The 26,322-nt window shown below is 40.0% G+C and overlaps 1 protein-coding gene across 1 annotated transcript in view; it reads left to right on the top strand.

Moving 5' to 3' along the window:
- Nucleotides 1-1,182: 1,182 nt before the first annotated feature.
- LOC308370732 (3'-5' exoribonuclease HELZ2-like) overlaps nucleotides 1,183-26,322 on the top strand; it is a gene marked incomplete at both ends in the record, with an annotated part of 42,348 nt that continues 17,208 nt past the window's right edge. Inside the window, 5 exon segments of the mRNA XM_080845438.1 lie at nucleotides 1,183-1,198; nucleotides 1,201-1,278; nucleotides 3,814-4,705; nucleotides 4,805-4,898; nucleotides 21,528-21,635. Coding sequence (XP_080701564.1) covers nucleotides 1,183-1,198; nucleotides 1,201-1,278; nucleotides 3,814-4,705; nucleotides 4,805-4,898; nucleotides 21,528-21,635 — 1,188 coding nt within the window.

The raw sequence follows: 26,322 nt of genomic DNA, 5'->3' as shown, positions 1-26,322 counted from the left end.
AGAAACAAACGTAATGTTACAGTACTACTTGGAGGTGAAGTAGGCTACAAATATTTACTAATACCGGATGAAAGCGGCAATTATAGGCAGCATTCACTGTCTGTATCAACCAAAGAAAACAATTAAAAACACAACACATATCACCACACATTAAGGTAGCCATCATCCACAGGCCTTTGTACACATTGCATTTCTTTCATTGCATTAACCAATACATGAGTGCTTAAAACAGGTTGTGCTTGACAGGTTGAACATAACTCTGCAATGTCTGGCTGAATTTAAGTCTTAAATCGTGTTCCAGACACAGTCTGCCAGTATTTAGTTTTCATGCTCGTCAGAGTTAAGAACCCACTCTCACATTAGTACGTTGTGGCAAAGGGCATCAACGTCTTGTAACTGAGGTGTGTTGTTATGACGCATTTGACAATGCCTGTCAGGCTAGCAACAACTTTACTGCCGCTACCATCCTGCTCCGAGGTAGACTAGGAAGAGCAACCTGGGTTGCTGTCGTCGGCAGGTGCATTCTCGATAGTAGGGCTTCTACTAGAAGTAGTGGTCTTTTTAACCATTTACCCATTTTCGTGAAGCAACCGGAATGAGCTCCCGCTTCTCTAGACAGGGTATCAGCAATGGAGCTCACCGTTGTGCCTATGTTTTTGACTAACCTGCTATTTTTGGCAGTGTAGGCCTACTTATTTTTGCTAAAAGCTACAGTGTATGGGTGTATTTTTGGCATTGCGACTTGGCTATTCAGACTATTTAAGATGTCATGAGTATTTAAAGGGCAGTTTAAGAATGTAATGGGCTGTTTCACTTTGAAAATGCCAAGTTCCCCCCGTGTACCCCCTACACCCCTTTGCGTACCCCAGTTGGGAAACACATGACTAGACAAATTATAGACTGCGTTTTAACGAATAATTTTAATACAGAACACATTTCACATTACATTTCTTACTTGGATTACTTTTTGCGTTTGGCATTCACACTCTGCAAACTAACTAGTATAATGTGACATCTCCGTCTTCCCCCATAGGACTTTTTGTTGTATCAATTCTATATTTATCTATAAACTGGTGATTGAGCACATTGGGTCAAAAGTGGTCGGGACGCAATTTGATGATAGCAAAAAGAGGTGTCTACATGTCCCCAGCGTAAATTATGCCCATGGGCGGGGCACATAGTATGTTTATGTGGCGTTACCGTGTGCCAGGGTAGTCGTTCATCTAGTGAAGAGGAAGCGATGCGAGGTGCATGAGATATATCGCTTCTTTATTGAAGGTAAGAAGAAGTATCGATACATTACTAAACTTGCTACCTTATGTCACAGTTAACAGTTGTAAACCATGTGTATATTTGTGGCCATTCATTGTGTCTATAAACGAATGACAGTATTTTTAAGCCAGTTGTTTCTGCTTATTATGACAAGACCTCACGATTTTGAGAAATTCAAATATGAGATTCAAATCTCCAAAATTCCGTTATTTTCTTATGTTTCGCGGTTCACCATGGTCTGAAGACCCTATTGTTACTGTTTCATAGACACAATAATGAGTATGGAAGGAGTATCATACGACTGTTAACTAAATATCTGTTGAATTAAAAAAATATTTTGAAATGAGGCTAACTTTTGGGTAAATATATTGATAGTAAACAAAAGTTTCAACTTAGTTGATGCAAACCTCAGGCAGGTAGCCCTGGGTAACAAGTAATCCTGACAACACATACAGTATATCAACCTTATAGTAAAACAGGAAAAACAGGGGGAAGCCAGGCAGGTCTGTGACTATGCAAATTGCCCCTTCCAAAAATGTCATCTCCTTATCTTGATTGCATCTATGCCGGAACAAGTCTCTTCATAAACAAGATATAAAGACTGTCGATAAGCACTGACTACTCAACAAAAGCGGCAATGTAATGTGAATATAGCCTATTTTAATATTAAAACGAGAAAACCATGAGGACACTACATTTCTTGTAATGAACAGGGGCGTTTTTTTATTATTCAACATCATTTATATATTGTTTAACATGCATATTCTTGAAAAAGCTGTAGAAAAATATAATGTGTATGATGTCGTGGTGTGGTGAACATGGAGCAACTTTGCAGAAACGAGTGTAAAGTAAGGTCAGGCAGAGAGGGCCTATGTGCAGATCCTATCTGCAGGTGCAGGCTGACAAAGACAGTCGAGTACACATTGAAGGGTCTTAGGGGATGCGGATAGTCAAGGTCAGGTGAAATCTTCCGAAGAGTCGTAAACAGGGTCAGTCGCACACACACACGGACTCACACACAGCCACCATTGTCTTGAAATGTTTTCCGGCAACAAGTGAGCAGACTATTCTGATTGGCTTAACTTTGTGTTTGGTTTTTCAATTGGAAAGCATTATGTTAATACAACAGGAGTCATACAACATAAAAAAGTCAGTGCACTGACAGTTCATCAGAGATGCTTAGTGGGCAAACCTCTTCGGACGACTGGAAGTCTGGAAGACCGAAATAAACTTCAGCTCATCGCACTCGGTCGACTGCCTCTCATTGAAAATAGCAGCTTTAAGATTTGAAGAAATGAATTTGCTGCAAAATAGCAGACAAGGCTAGATTATTTTTTTTTTGTATCAGGATGTGTTCGTCTACCATGTGAGCACTGTGTAGCACTTGATTACTCCCCCCCCCTCATAAAAAAATCTAAAGTCCAAATGTCCAAGGTCCAAGCTGTTACATAGTCTGTTGTTTGATATAAACACACCTCCATTGCCAGGGAGAAAATACTCGGTGATAGGTGTCGTGGAAAATTCTAAGAGTTCTCAAGAAACTTCTCAAAGCAAACAAGTGTGAATATACTGAACGGTTTAATTGAGAGGAGATAACTACACTGCTGAGCTGGTCCATGGAGCATCTCAAAGACTCTAAGCATATGGCAAGAGTGATCAACTAGAAAACCTTACCATCAAGTCCCCGTGCCCCATTTTATAGATCTAACCCCCCTTTGTTCTGCCCTGTTCTTGGTTTCTATTTACGTCATTAGGCTTAACCACATCGAGATGGGGAACAATATAATAATTGGTACATCTATCTTAACAGTGTGCATATTGCACAGTTTGTTTTGTTGACTTAACCATATCGAGATGCATGGTGCACAGTTTCCTGTGATAACAGGTGCCTTGTTTTTTTCAAATATGGTGTCTGGACATTGTCTGCCTTGGGGCTTTTGAAGAGGCATCTAGAGGAGTCCGTCACCTCGCCACGACCCCCCAGAGACACCCACCTGGAGGTCATGTCTAAGCATGTTCCTCCAGAAGCGCCGTGACGCAGTCAAAAACCCAGAGACGGCCCAATGCGCCTAGGTGTGCATGCTATGTGTTTTTTTAGGGAAGGCATGTTTGCCACGTGATTTATCATAAAAGGTACCTTTGCAATGGGGTTTATAAGAAAAGGCATGTCTGCCTCATGATTTCTCTGAAAAGTTATCTGTGCACCGGGGTTCATAAGAAAAGGCCTGTCCGCCATATGATTTCTCCGAAAAGGGCCCTTCTGCCTTACGGCAGCCTTCTCATCTAACTGCTACCTCTATTTGTTGAGATGTCCATGTTCCAGTACCAGAAAATACACACACTATTCAATAATACAGTCATTAGTAGATACAAATACGACATCGGTTTAATCCTGAGTGATCGGATCCAACGAGTAAACTTAATTTCTTGAATCAACCTGAAAAACTCACTCCTGAACTGTTGGTTGTGCTGTTTCTATTCATGAATAATTGAACCAAATGAGTTCTTTAACCCAACTTATTTCCTCCTTCCATATTTCAGGGACTAAGGCATGTGTTGTGACCAGAGCATGTCTTATAATGGCAGACAAAGGGTGTCACATATCCATTCTTAATGAGGTATTCCAAGCATCTGAACTTCACGTAGGCTGTTGTATTTGTACTACCAAGGAAGAGCAAATCACTTATTCAATAAAGACCTTACCGCACAAGTGTCAAGGAAATTTGCTCTTAGCTAAACTCAAGAATGAAGGAACATGCTGGAGGCCAATTTCAAGTCGACCAAAATATCCACACCCGCAACGGTATGACGTGTGTTGTTTCTTTGTGGAGGGAATTGGATGCACAGTACATGGGAGGAGATGTACCTTTGCAAGCAGTTCTGAAGAAGCTTTCATTTGGAATTTCCAGAAGAAACATGTTATAGATCACAAGTCTTTTATCAATCTGATTAAAGAGTCAAAACAAAATGTCCCCAGCCTGGAAGGGTTATCAGAAAAGATACTTGCAGACTGGGGTGGAGAATTTCAGGAGCTGTGCAAAGAATGCTTTCACGTTACTCCACGTAGGATAACACAGAGAGAGTCCAGCCATGTTTGTGACATGGTTTTGGGGCATCACTGGAGACCAATGATGGTACACTGTTCGGCCCAAAGTCAGGGCAACTGTGTGTTCAGTGAGATTAGGTCACTTCCACCCAAAGCCTTACTGGAACTGTGCTGCTATCCCAAAGATAAATTAAAAACGCACAGCCCACTTGAGTGCCAGTGTGCCCACAGCATGGTGGAGTTAGCTGTTTGGAAGCAGGAAGTCTACAGTGAGTGGAATCGTAGAGAGCTTCTGTGGCTATCTCAAAAGAGAAGGCAACAACGCTTGGATGAAGTCCAGTCACTACGTCACAGCAGCACTACTAAACAGATGACATCAAATGACAGGTAATACAATACGTTCTGTAGTGCTTTTAATGTCATCTTCATGGCCTTAGAATTTACATGATTTTTTTTGCATCCCAAATCCTAAAATGCTGTCTCAAGCCATGACACAGGAGTCCAAGAAGACGTGGAGGAGTCTTCCTACAAGGTTCATCTTCTCAAGGAGTATAGAGACAGTGACCCAGCAGTTGTGATTGTGAGTGAGACTCTAACTTGCTTACATTAGTGTATTTGTGAGAATGAGTAAACAACACACACACACACACACACACACACACACACAAGGCCAGTTATGGTTCATAATCTGAAAGATGAGCTAAAAAACAAAGCATATTTGGCAAGGTTTCTAAAAGGTGACCTGAAATGCTTCGCAGGGTATCATGTTAAAAAGCTTAACAGCTAAACACCCCCATGAAGCCACTACTGGGATAGAAAACAAGAGCTGATAAAAGAGTGTGTGTGTTCGAGGTGGAATGAGCATGAGTGCCGTAGGGCAAATGCCATTGTGGAATCCCATTGTGGAATTCATAGTACATAAGATTAATTAAAGATCATGTGCAGTCAAGCCAGTTTCTCTCCTCTCTGAAACATTCCTATTTCAATCTCATTAATAGTAGAGTTAAGACTCACAGAACTGAAGAGAAAAGAGCATTCAAAGACACACTCCTTAATAATTCAATTCAAATTCAATTGTATTCATTTATGTAAAGGCATTAACAATATACATGATCTTAAAGCACTTTACAGTGACCAAGGCCTGAACCCTAGAGCACAAACAAAACTCCCTTTCAACAGGAGGAAACCTTGAGTAGAACACAGTTCAGAGGCAGGACCCATCTCCTTGAGGTCGACCTGGTAGAGTGTCCGGGAGTGAGAAAGACCATTAACAAATTAAATGGTCTTTAAACTGATGGAGATTTTTTCCAAACACTGCTAATGACTTAAGAATATAATAATCAAGTGCCTTGTATTATTAATTACCTTATATGACTCATGTGCTTATGTTAGCAGGAACATGGCTTTTATGTATTTCTGTCTTATGTGTAGCTTCGAATATTAGGTGCCACTTAGTCTGCATATGAACAAGAGCATGCTTAGACCAGTGGTGATAAGAAGGGAACTGTGCTTCTTCCGACCTTGTGCAAAACTGCCATCCTTACAAGACAGAAAGCCACGGACATTAGAAATCCACCACGTGGTTTAAGGCTAAACTTCTGACTTTATAAACCTTGTGCGATAGGTTTATCATTGCTTCACTTTCAGCCGTGTGTTGGGAGGGGAGCCCGATTGCAATTGTTGTTGTTGTTTGTCTAATAAATATACTTACATGCAGCTCAGGAGTCCTGAGGTAACTAGGGTGAATTTTCACCTATCAAAAACATATTGGGGAACTTAATATACTCTATGCACTGGAATGTACCTCAATAATGGAACAACAGCTGTGTTGTAACGTACGTAACTATGATGTAAGAAAAAGGAAGTTCCTTTTATGGTTGATGCTGCAATCTGTCTCTGGCTAGGCTTGTAATGCAAACGGGTCTTGCAACCTTTTGCTGTTCTGTATGATAATTAGGTTTCTCTGACCTGCTGACTGAGATGGTTCTCAATTGCCTAACCCATTCCCATCATCATCATCATCATCGCCTACTACCCCTTCTGGGGCTTAGGCCGCAAACAAGAGTTCTTCGTGCATCTCGGTCCTGAACCAACATCTCAAGCTGTCCCCAAGTGTAGCCCATTTTCCTGGTGTCTGTTTCCAATCTCTACACCAGGTGTTTCGCAGCCGACCTCTCTTTTCCCTTGGGGATTCCACTTGAGGGACTGTCTTGTGGTGTTTCTGGCTGGTTAACGGAGAGTATGGCCTATCCATCTCCAATGTCGTTGGAGGATCTCTTGGTCCGCTGGCTTTTGGTTGGTACGTTCCACAGTTCTTTGTTACTGATGGTGTTATGCCAGTGGATCTGGAGGATTCGTCGCAGACAGGTATTGATGAATGACTGGATTTTGTTTGTTTGTCAACCCATTCCCATACTATGATTAATTGCAGTCACACCTCAAGGGTGAAATATGCTTCTACAACTGGGTTACTGCATGGTCAAGCAGTAACATCGTAAGACTCGTTTTCATTTATGGTTCTCAGACGGTTGTGGGTGTATTTAAAAACATCTGAGGGGATTTGCAAGGTGTCTGAGCCAGCTATCCAATGTTAGCATGCAACAACCCACATGGTAAACAACGAAGAAAACTTTTTAACCTTTTAACCTTTTTTTCTTTGATTTTTTAAAAAGTTACCGAGAAATAGACACAGATTGTTACCGAGAAATACGTCTGAGTGGATTTGCGAGGTGTCTGAGCCAGCTTTGTAATGTTAGCATGCTACTGCCCACAAGGTAAACAGTGATGGGTTTATACCAATCTCAGCCTTGCAGCTTGTGTAGCTTTGTCGGCTAGTTACAAAAACTGGGAGACACATGCGATACGGGGTGCATAACTACGCAAGGGGCTCTTGCGTGCCTAGGTAGAATCCAATCATAGATTATGCTTTAGTTTGCTTCCTGACCGCAGGTGTCTGAGCAAATGCAGTGTGGGGACCTTTCCATTGTTACCATTATTGGAGAGAATTAAACTATACTTGTTACTTAATCTTCGAATCAGGAATCAAGAGTCAAGGCTTGAAGAACACTGGAAGCTGGGTTTATTATTGCCAAGGCAACAAGAGAAGGATTCCGGTCATCGTTCTAACAAATACAGACTACAAGTTGTTCTTATACCCATCAGAAATCCCAGAATAGTATGTGACTTTGCCTACTCCTCATATGACATTTCCCCAAGTTACCTCCAAATAAGAGAGAGATTCTTCAAATAGGTGCAGCCGGTTTGTCTAAAGGGATGTCACAGCTGGCGTCCTGCTGAGTTTACTTTTAAATTACAGTAAGTAAAAAACTCTCTGTCTAGCCGGTAGGCCTAAAATACAGTGAACTCTGAACTCTGCTTTACCATTTAAGGTACACTGGAGCACCCAAGAGCCACACTTATTAATAAAGAAAGAGGACTGATAATTCAGGCCTACATACTCGCCCCCTTTGTGAATTAATTCACACCTTATCCTAACACATGTCATAATCTAAACATTTACTCCTACATTACACAGCAACCGAGCACAGTTTTACTTCTACAGCAAAGTCTATAACTAACCTTATGCTAAACATCACATTACTCCAAACATCCAATACAGCTATGCCACCAACTTCCAGTAGTTTACATCACAGAACAATAATGCCTCCCTAGGGTACGCCTAGGAGAGTTTCACAACCCACAGACCATGGAACATTCCCATATGGCCTGTCATATGAAAAATAAAAAATACACAAGTATGGAAATATAGCTTTGTCTAAAAAGCTACAAGCACATTTGTCTATTTTTACTAAGGCACTCTCTGTTTATATAAACTGATACGCAAACAATTTTAATATAGAAGTTAAGGGATATGGATATCCAATTTCTTTTTACCCATTATACTTTAACATTACGCTTACATCCAGGCCCGGTCCGGCGCTATTCTGGGCCCGGGTGCAACATCGCACAGCCAGACCCCCCCCCCCTGCAAAAAAAAAAACCTAGTCTAAATCCGATCAATTAAACAACATCAACACAACTGAACTGAAAGCATGCAGCCGCAGCGGACTGTCTTGATTCCCCATTGCCCTACCTTAAAACTGTATGCGTCGTGTCTTGGCCGCAGCAAATCTTGCGATTATGTCACTGTAATCCACTTGTCTTGCCGTGCGGTTTTCGATGGACAACACAGCCAACGCAGACAGTCTAGTAGTGGATGCGCCAACATCTGTCTCAGGGCCCGTATCCTCTGCCGTTTGTCTACTAGGCCTACTCAGCCAAGATGTATAAATTCGCATTTTCTGCCTCCTTTTTTGTACCTTCGCTCCTCCGTTTACTTTCCTTTCTCTTTAGCGAACCGGATTTGTGTCCCGACATTTTAGCCTACTAAAGGCGGCTGCTTGCTTCAGGTTGGGGTTAATTGTTGCGCAAAAACTCAGTGCAGTTCATGCTCCCAAAGGTTGCGCGTGTTGTCATTTGCTTGGCAGATAGAAAGCTGTTTCCCTAACAGAAAGTCTGAAGCTTGAAGTTCTTTTCAAACCTTTGCTTGGGTAGCACTGTTAAACTGAGCAGACATGCAGACTACATTTTAGTAATCTCATCACGTAACATTCGTTTTCTAAAAACAATCACATAGTATTGCATGTTTTACTGTGGTAGAAAATACGTTAGCTTAATGCAAACGTATATGGGAAATCCTATAGACACCGTGCTAGGTATAAGCATCAATTAATTCACGTTAATGTTTTTGTATGAGCCTGACATTTGCTCTGCAGATAGATAACAGCTTCCCTAACAGAAAGTCTGAAGCTTGAAGTTCTTTTCAAACCTTTACTTGGAAAGCACTTCTTAAACTGAGTAGACATGCAGAATATTTTAGTAACCTCATCTCGTAACATTCGTTGATAGAATGCAGGCTGCGAGGCTCGGGTCTAACTAACCAGCCTGCGTCGCGATTTTCCCACGGGGGGAGGGGGGTGTGATACATGTGTTTTGATACATTTAAAAAAAAAAAAATCGCTAACAGCCAATAGGGAGATTGCGTTGCACAGGCCACAGGGTCAACTTGTGCTGTTAGAGACACACTCGGTATATCAGAAAGGATCAAAGAGAACGGGCCCCCCTCTACACGGGCCCGGGTGCAATTGCTCCCGTTGCTACCCCTTCAGAACCGGGCCTGCTTACATCCATCTCTAGGAAGTATAGTTCCTTGAGAGGCCTTTCTGTATATGAGGGAAAATCCTCTAAAGAATAATAATACGCCCCTTTGTTCACATCATACACTGTAAAAAAAAAAATCTGTAAAAAAACAGTAAATTACTGGCAGCTACGGCTGCCAAACAAAAACCGCAAAATTAAAGTAAAACATCCTAATTCAAATAAAGTGCAAAAACCCTATATTTACAGATATTTCCATTGAAGGATTTGCAGAGAAAAACTGTTTTTTTTTTATAGATTTTTCCTCAATTAATACAATCAAACACCATTAATAAAGTTACAGCCCTAACAGTTTAGCAGAGAAAAACTGTTATTGTACAGATTCTTCCTAATTTATTACGAGCAAACACCTTTTATTAAGTTAGGGTACTAAAAGTATAGCAGAGAAACACTGTTATTTTACAATGTTTTCCTCGATATTTAAGATTAAAAACCTTCAATAAAGTGGCAGCCCTAACAGTTCAGCAGAGAAAAACTGTTATTTTACAGATTTTTGTATCTATTATTAATATCGAACACTTTCAATAAGGTGACAGTACTACAAGTTTAGCAAAAAAATGCTGTTATTTTACAGATTCTTCCTAATTTATTACGAACAAACACCATTCATTAAGTCAGGCTTCTTTAATTAAGATTAAAAATCTTCAATAAAGTGGCAGCCCTAACAGTTCAGCAGAGAAAAACTGTTATTTTACAGATTTTTTTATTATTTATATCGAACACTTTCAATAAAGTGACAGTACTACAAGTTCAGCAAAAAATACTGTTATTTTACAGATTCTTCCTAATTTATAACGAGCAAACACCATTCATTAAGTCAGGCTTCTTTAATTGAGATTAAACACCTTCAATAAAGTGGCAGCCCTAACAGTTTTGCAGAGAAACACTGGTATTTTACAGATTTTCCCTCATTTATTACAATGAAACACCTTCAATTAAGTGACGGCAATTCACATTTAGCAGAGAAACTGTCGTTTTCCAGATTGCTCCTACATTTTTATGATCAAACACATTCAATAAAGTGCTGACACATGCTCAAGATTGTAAAATGATGGTTTTATTTTGGAAGACAATTATTTCAAACATTGACTTGCAGGGTTTGTGATTGAAGAGTTTCAGGTGATGCAGAGTTTATTGATGGAGTACAGACGGGGAACAGGACACAAACAGAGTATACAAATCCACGAAAGGGTTAACAGACAGAGTTCTAACACAAAGATCTAGGAACATGAACTAAAGATCGCACAGAGTCTCACTCTGGCTACTGTGCGCAAGGGCAAAGAACAGAGGTACACGGCTACAGGCCGGACAAGACAGTCACATTACTCCCGGTGCCGTATGCACGGCACTCTGGATAATGCAATCCTGAAAGTCTGCCGGCACCGAACTGGCTGACTCGGAAGCCAGCAGACAGGGAGCTTGCGGGGCTGGACGCCCACGGACAGAGAGCTTGCTGGGCTGGAAGCCAGCTGACAATGGGGTTGTAGTTGCCGGTGGCCGGAATCCAAGGGATGTAGAGTGGGCCACAGATCTAGAAGACTTGGGCAAAGGTTTCACCCTTGTAGCGACGAGACCAAACACGGAGTGAGTGGAGTGCAGGTTATATATAGGAGTGAATCAGGTGTGTGTGATCATGTGATTGGGGACCTGAATGCAGTGCAGCTGGGATGGTGAATGATACTGATGACATGCAGCTGAGAGCATGAGTGAGAGTGAAACAGGTGTATGTGCTTGTGTGATTGAAGGGGGCGTGGCCGGAGCGGAGCTCAGCAGGAACATCACAATAGCCTCTACCCACAAAAGTTAAAACATTTGACTTCAGACTCATATTAAACTACATGGAGTGAGTCAGTCCATTGCAAAGTAATTTCCCCCTTGTCTCGTCTTTATTGTTCTGCATTGCTCTGGGCTAGCCAGATCCAAGGTTAGGTCAGGTCAAAAGTATTGGGACACCTGATCATCACACATATATGAGTTTCACGCACATCTCATTCCAAAACTACTCTATAACAGCTGCCTCTCTTATAGGAAGTCTTTCCACAAGATTTTGGAGTGGGTCTGTTGGATTTAGTGCCCATTCAGCATTGGGGAATTTGGACAATGCTCTTGTGTGACTAGACCAGGCTTGCCGATGCCGTTAGAATGGGTCCCAAATATGTATAGTGGTGTTTAGTTCAGGGGTGGCTTGATTTTAACCGAATGAACAAAGTGAGTCTGTGACGGGGCACCTGTGTGACCCACCACTGCAGCCTGTAGGCTGCTGCTTTTGTGGACTGGGTGAAGGTGTTTTGGTGTGTGTGTGTGTTACATGTTTGATGTTCATGTCTTTGTTCAGTTAAAATCAGCACACATTCAATGTCTTGTCTCTGAAATGTTCTGTTTATTTTGTTTAACAATCATACATCATATTGTCATATTTCATACCGTTTGTCAACCGGTGTTTAGTGTCTAAGTTTGTGTTGTGAAGATGGCGCGATATATGGAGTTTATGTTTAATGAGATTTGGCTGCTTTATTATGTGTCGGCTATGCCGGCACCAAGCCTAATTGCTACCATGTGTAGTCTGTGTTTCCTAGTTGATTGGGAGTTTGATTGTTTAGGTATGGCTGCTGTGAGCCACAGGTGTTGGTGCCTTGCTGATTGACACACCTGAAATCAATGATTGGTATGAGCCAATTCAAGGTGCTTGTCAAGGCTACTTAAACTTACCTTTTTTCTTTGTTCAGGAAAGTTGCCAGTTTAATAGGACGTAAGTCCTTGGAGCTCTCACGATGGGCTAGTTACCTTGGTCCTTTTATTTGCTTTTGTTTTGTTTCGTAGTGAGAGTGATCGTGTTTAATAAGGCGCAAGCCTTACGAACTCTCACTGTCCAGTTAATGGTCCTTTTTATACATGTGGTCTGTGAATTGCTTATTTGTTGGTGGCTTTAATGCCATGCATTTGTCCTTAGTGAAAACTGTATTTTTTATATTGATTTAGTATTGTCAGTGTTTTTACTGCCTTTGTGCCTTATTTGGGTTAATAAAAATACCCATCTTTCTAACATCTTCAACCTCCTGAGTCCTCTTATGAGTAACATCTTGCTCTAAGCGTGAAGGCTATCCCGACCTTTTACAGAGTCTTATCTTATCAGGATAACCCAATCAGCCAGCAAGATTCGGGAACCTGTAACTAATATCATAGGTTGACTGACCTGACACAAGTCTGACACAATGCGCGCACCCAAGACTATTTTGTTGCTATCATATGTCCATGGTTGCTATGGTAAACTCTGCTAAGTCTGTGCGTGAAAAACATAAACTAATAGTTTCCTTGACTGGTCCACACATGTGTCAATCATGACTGTAGACCAATGAGATGCAAAGATATCCTAGTGCACAACAGAGAAGGTGGGATGAAATCAGTAATTCACGTGCATTTGTTTTGCCGTTTAGCCACGCAAGTTTTAGACAGTTCTATAACGAAATGCAGTTGTACAACGAAACACATTTATTCTACATCATCATGGCTTCTAAAAATAAAACAGTGAATCAGCCCCCAAAAAGATTGTTTTTATGGGGTAACAGCAGCATTGAAAGAGCTTCAACCGTTGGATGACGAGAAGATTGAAATAGAGTCTGGTAGAATCAGAAAGCAGCAAAAGTCACGGAAGAGTATATGGAGAGATCACCGATTATTTATCTTCTAACTTTTGATTGGGATGAGATATCAGTTCCATTTGTTCAGGTGATGGCATACCCTTGGGGGCACACAATTTTATGACATAACTGGCCATTTCAATTCATTTTCCCACTTAAATCCACAGTAATCTAGATGCAAAAGGAAAAAGAATTAGGGGGCGCCTATATTTTGGGAAGGTTATCAACATCTTTCTAAAATTTGAGATAACATATATGGTACTCTAAAGGTATTTTATCATAGCTTGAGGGGTACTCTGTAACATCAAATTGAAATCATACTATACTTAAGACTCAAAAGTAGGCCTTTACATTTGGGCATGGAATTTTAGGTAGAATTTGCCAAAAAACATCAAGGTTCTAACAGGTTAATGAAAATGGGTTTGCTGAATTTTTGAGGAATTCACTGTAAATTTACATAGAAACATGATAAATTGTTAGTATGTACATAAACCTTAATATAATGAGCTACATATTTAATTTCAGATTATCCGTGTAATTTTATTTACATTTGCATGTATTTTAGAAAAATGGAAAAATTATGTATAAATAATACAGTTATTTTCTGTAAAAAAAATAGAAATCCATGTAATTTGTCATTATTGGCATTATCCTTAAAATAGCAGTCGTGTTTTTAATTTATAGTTAACCTCCATTATTATACATAGTTTTGTATACAATTTCACAAAACAGAAAACCACTGTAAAAATGTAGAGTTATTAACTCTAAAATTAGGTTGTTTTTTTACAGTGTATATTATTACATTTTCCCTGAGTTATTACATTATACTCATCAGTAAATTAACTACTGCATTATACTTTGATACATAACACATGAATGCTGGTGTTGTGATTCTTCAACTTCCTTTGAGTCTGCCGTAGAATCAGAGGTTGCGATAGTGGTAAACCACTTATCGCTCTGCCTGGCGAGGGCAGACTAGCACTTGATTTTGGCCTGCTACTTTGTTTGTTTCTTTTTTTCCATGGCTAATGTGGTCTAGTCACCTAGTTCCCACACGCCACCGTTGTAGTCAGGACTGCCTCCCTGACCCATAATGTCTTAGTTGCTCATAACCTGTAACATTTCAAGCGCTTCATCGTTACCATAAGACATTGTTAACCCCACTCGGCTTTCACTTTTATCAACCAACACTGTCATCTGGGTAAATTGAGAAGCTATTGCTCTGACTGCAAGTGACCTGCAACAAGGAATAACACAACATACAATTAGACTGAACACCAATACGATTAGTGCAATGATACCAAGTACTGAAGCAAAACCAGGTCCCCCCTCCCCCGAAGATGCTCTTGAACCAGTTTGCTAATACAGAACCCATCTCAGGGGGCCTGCATTCTGCTTCAGCTCTGTCCGTAAATGAAACAGTTTATTCATTGCTATTGTGAAATTCCCACCAGGTGCTGTGTCCGTTAATAACTTTTGTTCGTTGCATTATGGCTACTCTAGCACATTTCCCTGTCCAATCATGAGGTAGAGTGTTTCTTAATCCATATTCTTTTCCACAAGCCCACCATATATCAGCTAATGGAGCATCCTGCGGAGAATGGGGGAAATGATATGCATACATACATGTTCTTTGACCGTCTAGGAATCTATCCATTTTAGTACAGTTAGTCATGCCTGGTTTACATCTGATAGGAACAAGTCCTCGCAATTCCCATGCTTGCCTGTATAACTTGGATTTCTTATTTGAAGTGTTAAAAGGGCCACTGGTAACCAGTGTCCAAGTTCTATTACAATTTCCTTCAAAAATACCCACATGCTCCCCATTATGCACTTTATCAGTCATGTCAAAACATTTGTAATTGAAATAATCTTCTACAGTGTACTCACGGATTTCCGCTAAATCAGTTTCTGGCCAATTGTGCACATCTAATTTACAATGGTCTCGTAATGTGTATGCAACACCCTTTTCCACATGAAATGTCCTATTTTTATGTGAATGCCTTCCCATGTATATCATACAACAGTTCTTTCCTGTAATGACAAGAAACATTCATTCACTGCAGCATTTCCATGACCTTCACAGCCTCTCGTCCAGGTCGCGCTGCTGCAACAGAATGCTTCCCATTCTAACCCTGATACAATAAATTGTAGTAGTCCCATCACCTTGTGGTCCTGAAATTCCACAAAAAGTTAGTACAATATTAGATACTAGAACCTTGACATCACCATAGGCTGGAAGCTCTTTTTGTTCAAAATCTTCCCCTATCCCCAGTCTCCTGACTGGATCAGTCCATATGCGTCCACCTGTGTGTATATAATCTCCAAAAATTAGAAATGACAGGTACACATAATTTCCACATGCCCTCTAGACATGCTCTAAAAGTGTAATATGATTGATGATTTGCAGTACTTGTATTCCATGCTTCCCATACATTCTTATTGTTATACTAAAAGCATTGCTGTAATGCTAAAAACAAAATAATATCACATATTTAAGAAGTATACTTATCCTCTCTTAATTTTGGTCCTGTCCTTAGACATTCCTCAATCAATCATATAAATCACTCCATATCTCCAATACCTTTTCATATCTATGTAGTACGTAACTACCTATACGATTACACCTTTTAGTGTAAAGTATTATGCAAAAGTTTTATCCGCACTCCTTTTCTTTGATTAAAGATGCTACAAACATAGCATTATACAAATTGCAATCCCAAACCTCCCATAATAGGGTGACCATATCCCCAAATTCAAAATTATTCTCATATACCCCCCTTACGCACTTAAAATCAAAGTGCGTACAAAACAACAGGGCTAATAACATGTATGAAGTTACCATGTGGCCATCATAGTACATTCATATTTTATCATGCCCGCAGTTAATCCCCTTTTTTATCCAATGGTCTTATTCCATCAAGCTTCATCACATATTTCTCAGTATATTTTCTAGTACTAAGTTTACTGCAAAGTAATTATTGAATCCTATGTGGCAAACAACCAAAGCCCACATGGCTTATCAACTACATAATGGCTAACCCCCGTTGGTAACATAATAATAACCAAAAGGCTTACATTGATGTTCACAATCTGCATACTACATCAACCCTACTCAATACCAAGATATATCACTAGTAAACTAATACTTCACAGGGCATGGCATTCCTTCCTCATGCCCCTCACCCACTGAAAGTACAATTACCCGTGGCATACCTTCCCTCGTTGCAGTTTCTGTTCCTCAACAAAAACCCCTTAGTGTAGATATTACAGCCAAGCCTGTAAGAGACACTTAAAACCACATATATTCAAATATACCTTCATGTGTTAACATAAAACTAACACAATTCCTCACTCACATCTTTACTGTTTGGAAGATTCTCATTTTTCCTCACGGACTCACAGACACGCCCCTTCCTATCACTCAGAAGAACAGCAACTTCAATACTGCTACATGTCTTATCCAGTGTGCGATATCTGAACAAAAAACCACACATACCTATCTTCATCACACAAACACACAAGCATACCCACAAATCTTTGAATTACACACATCCATACAGTCCCACTCATATTACCGAAACTCCCCATATATACCCTAAACTGTGATTCCTTATTGGAATATGTGTTCTCACCTGACACCCCCTTAATCTCAAGCCAACCATTCCAAAACTCCTTCAAACCTCCTTTTCATTCACATAAGACATATAACTCCATACCCATAATGGCCTAGTTCTAAGTTTCACTGACGCCTGCACATTGTATAAATAAGAATACTGATAAGAGAAACTTTCAATACTCTACTCCTCTTTTCTTCATGTCTCTATTTTCTCTGTATTTTTCTCCTGTTTACCATGTCTAATTTTCAAATTCTAAATGCATATCTAGTTGAATCTATCTTAAGTGTTTGTGTTGAGCATCATCTCATCTTTTAAACCCCTTATTAACCCTATCTTTATATGACATATAATGGCTATACTCACTATCAATAAGGATCATTTACTCTAAACCTGTGTTTTTGTAGGTGTAACAAAAGTCTGAAGGACCATCATGTTACCTGCAGTGAAGTTCTCTTTCAGCTCGGTTTGATTACATTTGCGGCGTAAGAAGTGCTTGGAGAACCATTGTGAGGCATGGTGTCTGATTAGTCAAAGAAAGTCCATCCAGGGCACACTCAATTGAATTCTCATACGGCAAAACACATATTTCTCTAATAAATTAATATGAGTATGATTTTAAATTAAAATGGGCATCCTTACTTCCTTTCCACTTTATTTTAATTGATACTGGAACTGTAGAATTCCCTAGGCCTTTTATTAATACTACACACCCCAGTACAGGGAAACTAGACCCCCTGGTTTCACCAATTCATGGCTGAGCACATCCTCGTCTCACCACATAGTGCATATACTTGAGAAAAGTCCTTGCTGTGTGGGTGGTCATGTCGGAGGCCTATTCACCTGCCACCTCCCTTCACCCCCTTCTCCCTCTTTCCTCTGAGGGCTGCTGCCACTGTCGAGATGGCTGTGTCCAGTTGGATTGTTCATAAGCTGGTCGTGAGCTGCCATGAAACTTTTTTGGGAGGGAATTGCTGTGCAGACGCCAAGCAGACGCCGACACAGGCATGAATTGAAGTCTCAGACCAGATGCAAGGGCCTGAGCTATCTTTGTCCTTCTCACATAGTCCAGTTAGTTTTGAATTCAGATCTTAGGCATAGATCCAAGCAAGATGTTTTCTTTCCACCTCTCTTTCCAGACGAGTTATATTGGAGCACTTTCTTGCACATATGGGTAGTAGAGGTCAGCCCAGCCACAACCTGATGTCCCCACAGTCAATAGTTTATATGTGTTGGCCTTTCTTTTTTCCTTTCTATCTACACTCCCCTCAGAATGTATTTCTACTCAGCTCTGTTATAAAGCATTTTCCTGCTATTTCTGATTCTTAATTACTGCCTTCTCTGTTTTCTCTATTCTTGAATTATCTCAACACTTTCCCTAATGGACTATGTGCTGTCTCTTTTACTCCTGTTTAAACCTTAATGGGAGCACTAGTGTTAACAAATCTGGCTGTGGAAATTTGTCCTCTTCCACCTCACCACTAAAGTTACCTAGAAGTTACATTTACAGATCCCCATCAATTACTGTTTACTTTAAGTTATAATGCTTTTTATCTTGTTCCCTTTTCTGGACTGTCTCCAACACTCAGACATCCCCACCCCACACCTCAGCCTGCATTCTCCACAAACTTCTTAATTGCCTTATCATTTTATCAAATAACTTTTTTCCTAATCCTATTTTCCTGAACTCAAAGCATTAAAAATCAATGTCTCTTCTTTCGCAATTTTCTTTATCAAGTGCTCCATGTCTGCCTTTGAGCAATCCTGTTTTATTGTTTCCATCACAAATCCATTAATGAGAACAATTATTTCATCTATCTTACCCCAAAACTTCTCATAGTATTTGTTAATGACGCCGTATTCTTAGATATGTAACCCTCTCTCTCCAGTTATTCAACGGCCCACTGAAACGCTACGTTGTTTTCTAGTAATCTATGTTAACGGGTGGTTGGGCGTTCAAAGTATTTAACACAGGCGATGAGGAGGCGGTTTCGTAATGGTGGCAAGATTTATTGTATTCCAAACAGCATCTATGCCCTTCATCTAACACACACTCACCGATTCATTCAACGCATCTCTGACATCAGAGCTCCTCAAACTGTACGAATCACCCCGGGGTACAAACACACCAGCGCAAACAAAATACAAACACGGCTGCCAGCCTGCCTAAACGCGTAGCACATAAACTACCTTACAGGACAATCAGATTCTGTCCATTTCTCCAAATTTATCTCTAGTCTTATCTGGTAGTGCGCTGATCTTTATCTCAATTTTGTCAGATCTTCCTTTGTAATATGACTATAATCCTCTCCCGTTATCATTGTGTCATCAGCCAGAGACCAAAATGCAGCGCTAACATAGTTTCTCACTTGCTTCCGACAAATACATTTTACTTATTTCTTCCAACGCCATCCTTTGAATTCAAATTTTACCACAGCTCTATGTATTATAATTATTCCTCTCTCTCTTTTCTGACTACAACCGTATACTTTAAACCATACTAGCCTACTGAACTTCAAAAAAGAATTCTTTGCTTAAAACTTACTCAAGGATTTTTCCTCTTCCTCTGTGTGACAAGGAGCAGTACGGGAGGGGCTAACCCCTCCTTTCTCTGCTTCTCCTACGCGCTGTCCCTCTGTCTCTCTCCCTTTATGACAGAAAATAACCCGTATGGCAGGATGATATGGCCCCAACCTTTTTCCCCTACTCACAATTCTGTCAAATAACATTAATTACAATGTCTTTTCCACATATAATTTTCTCAACAAACAATTTAGCCTACTACGTATCATCATACAAGTCTTCCAAATTAAACCCTCAATTCAATTTCCTAATGTATTCTTTTTATCTTATGTTTCATTCCAATGACTTAAAAACAACTCTAACCATTCTATTTCAAACTATGTAACGACAATAATATCAACTTTTCTCAAATTCACTACAACCACAATGCAGTCTCTTATCTGCTTTCTCCACCAGTCACGAAATTACCTTTAAAGGAATATTCAATGACAATTTCTCATTTATGATTCATTGACAATTCATAACTGAACAACTGCGTGTGGTGTTTATACCGGTATGTCTGTTGCTTAAGGAAATGTGTCAATCTTGTTCTCCCAGCACCCTTGTGTTTTGTACCTTATGTGTTGGATGTATTTAACTTATTTTCAGTTTAAATGCTTAATACTTCAACTCACAATATTTCACAGAATCGTCATTCTTTGAAACTACACATAACATAAATACCACACTCTTTACCGAAGAGAGCATTACTCATCACGCTACACTTTATATAATCTGCATATATTTCCACTGGCTGTACATCCACTCGTCCCAGACCCACACACATTTATACGTTGCAAGGAGTTCCTCTCCTAATTTGCACACTTTCTTACTCGCAGAGAAGTCCTGTTACCTTCACTCTGCACACCCAAGCCTTATCACAATGTTGAGATCCTCTCAATAATCACACGGCATGAAATCATCTCATCCGTAATTTAAAAAATGCAAGATCCTCTTGCAGCCATCCGGTATGAAATCTTCTCATCCGTATTTAAAAAAAATGCAAGATCCTCTTGCCGCCACCCGGTATGAAATCTTTCATCCGTAACCTTTACAAAAAATGTGATGGCCGCTCACCGCAATCTTCTCATCCGTAACCTTCACTAGACGCGATACATTCCTCCAAATCAGTACCTATCTTAATATACGGAGAGTTCCATATATCTATACATTACACACGGTTAATCCTCTAAATCTATTCATTAGGCTATACCTAAAAACAGAGAGTTCCATTAATTCCGTAAACACCGAAAACATAGACGCTGATACAAACAAAAAACATATATTCCCAAGCTATTCCAATGCTCTTCAACCTTAAGTCTCTTAAATTTAGAATTCTTGACTGAGGACTTTTACCTCAGAAAGACATGACCTTCAACCTGGCTCTTGTTATCCGCAATAATTTTAGCAAAATAAATGCATTCTTACCCAATTTTAACGCGTTTTTCTAGCGGCTTAACCAAGAGCCAGGCGATGAACAGCCCTCCTGAGGCTTTCTCAAAGTCCTTTCAGTCCCTTCGTGGTCGCCAAATATATTGGAGAGAATTAAACTATACTTGTTACTTAATCTTCGAATCAGGAATCAAGAGTCAAGGCTTGAAGAACACTGGAAGCTGGGTTTATTATTGCCAAGGCAACAAGAGAAGGATTCCGGTCATCGTTCTAACAAATACAGACTACAAGTTGTTCTTATACCCATCAGAAATCCCAGAATAGTATGTGACTTTGCCTACTCCTCATATGACATTTCCCCAAGTTACCTCCAAATAAGAGAGAGATTCTTCAAATAGGTGCAGCCGGTTTGTCTAAAGGGATGTCACAGCTGGCGTCCTGCTGAGTTTACTTTTAAATTACAGTAAGTAAAAAACTCTCTGTCTAGCCGGTAGGCCTAAAATACAGTGAACTCTGAACTCTGCTTTACCATTTAAGGTACACTGGAGCACCCAAGAGCCACACTTATTAATAAAGAAAGAGGACTGATAATTCAGGCCTACACCATGAAAAGATTACCATTTTTGGATAGCAGCTGCTGATCATGAATCTCATGTTCACTCACAGGATATACTGTAATTTCTTACAGTGTGCATTGTTCTTGATGTTTGATTGTGTCTTATTCAGAGTTCAATTGTTTCTCCCTATGTCTCCATAACGCTAACAAAAGATTATGTTTTCTAGATGGCAGAGCATGTTGATGATGTTGACGTCACACATGATGAAGACCTTTACTTGGAGTGCCTGCAAGTTGGCACTGAGATGAAATGGAGTTTTCAGATTAAAACAGAGGTTGGTAATATGTTACAAGTCTCATTATTGTAACAAAAACTACTAAAATACATTTCATGATAATTGTATTATAGTTCAACAGATGTCTACACGTTAACAATATCACAAAATATCCGGGATTATAATTAAGATACACTGCCCTGCCTGTTTCGTGCATTAAAACACTCTACTCATTGCTATGTGTTGAACATTTCACAGATATCCCTCTTGGTAGTAGTTCTATGTGTAGTCACAAACCTAACCTAGTGGTTATTTTGAACATTAATTAATTATTTTAGAGGCGCTAGCATCCCAAGTCAATTCATATTTATTTATATATATAGCACATTTAAAAACAGCTCACACTGCAAAAGTGCTTTACAAGTAAATCACAATAAAATTAAATATCAAAATCAATTAGAAAACAGAAGCAACACACTCAACTAAGCATCTATATACACATCAAAAGAACAGAAACACCTCTAACAGAAAGCAAATATACAAATGATCAACGAAATTCAGGGCGATCCAAATGCTAAGGAATAAAAGTAGGTTTTGAGCCTGGACTTGAAGGTGTCAATAGAGGAGGCGGATCTTAAAGACAGGGGAATGCTGTTCCACAGTCTAGGGGCTGCAACAGCAAAAGTGCGGTCACCCCTGGATTTAAGTTTAGATCGGGGGACTCCCAGGAGCCCTAAATTGGACGACCTGAGGGGCCTGGTGGACCTGAGCTCAGAGCACAAGAAGAAGAGGGGGTGAATCCGAAAGTCTACAGCAGGGGTTTTCAACAGGGGGTCCGTAGCCTCTTGTTGGTCCGCGACGGCAATGCAGGGGGTCCGCAACATGAGCCTTTGTTCAGGGATTAAAATTAACGTCGTCCCGTCGTCCCGGGGCCGTATTAAATTGTCATTGGGACGATCAACAATTTAATTTGGGACGACGTCGGGAGGACAAGAATTTCAGCCCGTTTTTTATTGCACTTGCAACTCATTTAAACGGAAAAGAAACGCAATTTCAATGTCCTTGAATCAAGACATTAGACACTGACAATAAATCTGACTTGACTTGAAATGGACTCGCGCCTCACGTTTGTGTTCTATTAGTGACAACAGTGGCGGTCCGTGCATTTCACGACTAGGCCTTCAGCGATGTCCTACACGACGTTAAACTGAGTGAATCCACCTCTTAATACCATCATTATGACACCATGGCCCTCGAACCATATATTTATACAGAAAGGCAGTATAAGTGAGCATTGCATCACCTTAACATAGTCGAGTACAACAGACTTAATTCATATTTCCGGAGCATTTAAAATCAATACACCCGTATTAACAATACATTAAGAATAGTAAACTCTCAGTTATATGATCGCTTGGATATTACTGTCACAACTTAAAAATAAAAGGCGATTTTCAGGGATTAGTCTACAAAGTTTTATTCAGTCCACCGAAAGTAACCTATGTGAGCTTTAACAAGTGTGTCCACTAAACATCGCATTGTCCCACCTGCAAAGCAGTTTCATTAAACTTCCTATCCTCACAATATCCAGTTTTTCTTGAAAGTTCCGTCTTGAAAATGGCGTTGTAATTGTATCAAAAACTGGAATTATCAAGTTGGTGTAAACTAGTTTATTTGAGTTGGTTAATGTAATTATATTTAGTCTTACCAATTGAAACAACTAGCATACTAAGCATTGCAACCGATGTACGTCGTTTTCACATTAGCCAACTAAACTGAGCACTGAAGCACTGCACCAGTCTGCCTCAGTATCCAATCAAAGGACGTTTACGTGTCACGTTCAACGTGAGGAAAGAAATCTTCCGGGGCCTTCTAGAAGGCCCACAGTCGCCAACTCGAAATCTGATTGGTTATCACAACTGTCTGTTTCAGTTCATTCCACTTAAATGAACTGAAACAGCCAGTTGTCGGGGAAGATTTCTTGGAGCCTGGCAACACATGATAGCTGAAATATGATTGGATGAAAGCTCTAACATAAATAAACAACGCTGAAAGCTATGAAATCAAGAGAATGGACTATGGGGAATAATTTAATACATATTTATGAAAAGAAAATATTAAAATTAAATTAAAAAGGAAGTTCCTTCCTGAGTGGAAAAAGACATATTCTTGTATTAAATGGGATGCAGGAATAGGAATGTCATCTCAGTTTTAAGAAATGACCCAAACCAATTGACCCAAACCAATTGAGAGAGTTTTAATAATCTATTGCCAGCAGCAGTTTTTATTCTTGTATAATCTTAATGGAATTCATTGTTTGAATTAATTTGCACCGAATTTAGTTTTTTTTTTTTCTCCATAAAATTCGGGACGGTTCCGGGACGTTTCGGGACGGTTGAAAATGATTTTCGGGACGGTTCCGGGACGGTGGTGAAAAAAGTTAATTTTAATCCCTGCTTTGTTGACCATTGAATTTTTTTATTTTTATAAATTTGCTTTGATAGTTCAACACATTTCCAGATTACTGTTGAATATAGTGAAAATATTGTGTTATAGGCAGAATATCTGTGCAGGGGTTGTAGCCGTGGCAGCGGCGGTTACAAAGACCACGCGCGTGCAGGCACATCAGTGGGCCACAAATTACTTTCTAGTCAGAATGGTGGTACCCGGGACAAAACCAGTTGAAAACCCTTGGGTACTGGCGACGCTCGCTAAGCAGTTTAGCAAGCTAGATTCCAAGCTAAAAAAAGAGGACGCCCCTTTAACGAGTTCGCCGAAGCAACTTCTGAATCAATAACCATGGTAATTAATCGCTTAGCACTAACCTGCTCCAGGGCAGGCTAACCAAAGTTTAGCTGGCTAAACTTGCCACACCCACGCCAAAAGGAGGGATCCCATTGACAAGGAGTCATATAGTTTGATTAGCGTAGGAAGAGTTCTTTGCGATCGCCAAGAAGATCCATTTTTCCATCATGATGAGTTCTTGTATGAGCGCTACCGATCCACCCGACAAGGAATAATTAATTTAAAAGACCTTCTCGAGTCATTTATTGCATACAACCACTGTCGAACATTGAATGTCTTCACTTTCTTGCGAGTGCCTTCATTTTTGTAATGTCGGCGATGCGGAGAACAAAGCACTCATAATTATATGACATTGGTACAGTTGATAAACCAGAAATAACTTTCATTCGCAGCCTGAGACGTGATTTTTAGTTTGCACATGAATAGCCTACTAACGTTTTCTTCGATCCCAGGAAATTTGAGCACATAACCCATCTCCATTACGGAGATATTGGCTAAAGTTGTTTTACCTACTTTAACTTACATCATTGCAAACGTGTCTAGTTTTTGTGCAGTAGTGAATGGTGGAGGTGGATGGTAAGGTGGATGCATGATAAGAGAGAAATAAACACAATTTATTTGCATTGCTTCAATTTATTGAATTTCTTATTAATATTCACATTGTCATTTAGCAGATGGTTTTATTCAAAGCGATTTAAAACTACAATTCTTACGAAGGTGAGGGGAGTCGAATTGGTGATCTGCTGCATGCAAGTCAAACGCTCTACCCGCTGCACCAATGTTCGGCACGGGAAAAGATATCACTTCTTAGACAGCCTATAGACAGTTTATTTAACGCAGTCGCAACAGTGTTGAATTTTGATATGATTATGGTCTTAAATTCTTCATAACGCGTTCATGGTCATATCCAGCCTTAGCCTTTATCCAAAAGTAGCCTTTTTCTTTGAGTTTAGACTATGGTGCCGTTATAAATATCATTGTTTTGGTGATCGACCTCTCCTGCCTTTTGAAGAGGGACGTGCATGCGCAATTTAGTTGACGAGTTTGGCCTGGGATAAAATAACTTGACGTATAAATAATTTAGCGCACGTCGCCGGACCGGCTTGGCCTGTTCTCATTTAGCGAGCTATATTATCTCCAGTCGCGAGCTAAATTAATTATCTTAGCTTCAGTTGTACGCCGAACAGGGCCCTGGTCTAGAGGACTGTGAGGAAATCATGCTTGAATATACCACCATCAGCAGACCACAGATGGGCATGATTGGACGAAGACCTAAGCACCATCCTGGACAGGAGATGCAAAAAGGAAGGTAAAGACCATGGTGCAAGTTGTGTATCAAGCATGCCAAGATGCCTTTGGTGTCAAGGAAGGAAAAAAAAAAAAACATCAAGCTACCATCAGGTCCCAGCAGGAGACAGCGTCAGATCACAGAATTGTGGGAAAAACTAAGGACACTTAAGAAGAGGTGGCAGAAAGCAGGCGAAGAGGAGAAAGCAGCCCTGAATGAGCTAAGTGCAGAGGTTTGAAAAAACCTGATCAACCTTCGCAGAGCAGAGACTATCGGGAGAAAGCAGAAGGAGGAGAGCTGACAGAGGAAAGCCTACTTTAACCAAACCTTCCAGTTCCCAGCAGGCCTCCTCGGAAAGCCCAAAAGCAGGAGACTGATGTGTTCTAAGTGGAAGGAGCTCTGGAGCAGGGACGTCATTTTGAAAAGTAAAAAAAAAATATATAAAAAAAAAAAAAAAATTGTATAATAATCATATATATTTATGTATTATAAAATAAATATTCATATTTCTCTAGTTATCTGTGTTACGAGTGTCATTTCTGCATGATTCCGATCATTTCGAGCATTTTTATTATCAAAATCGCTGAATTTGAGCATTTCCTGTTCCCAGTGATCAGCCAATGAACATTGGACGTGCGGTCAAGGGAGGCAGAT

This window comes from Sprattus sprattus (genome assembly GCF_963457725.1).
Source record: "Sprattus sprattus genome assembly, chromosome: 10".
Classification (NCBI taxonomy): Eukaryota; Metazoa; Chordata; class Actinopteri; order Clupeiformes; family Clupeidae; genus Sprattus; species Sprattus sprattus.
This window is presented reverse-complemented; position numbering and strand designations above follow the sequence as displayed.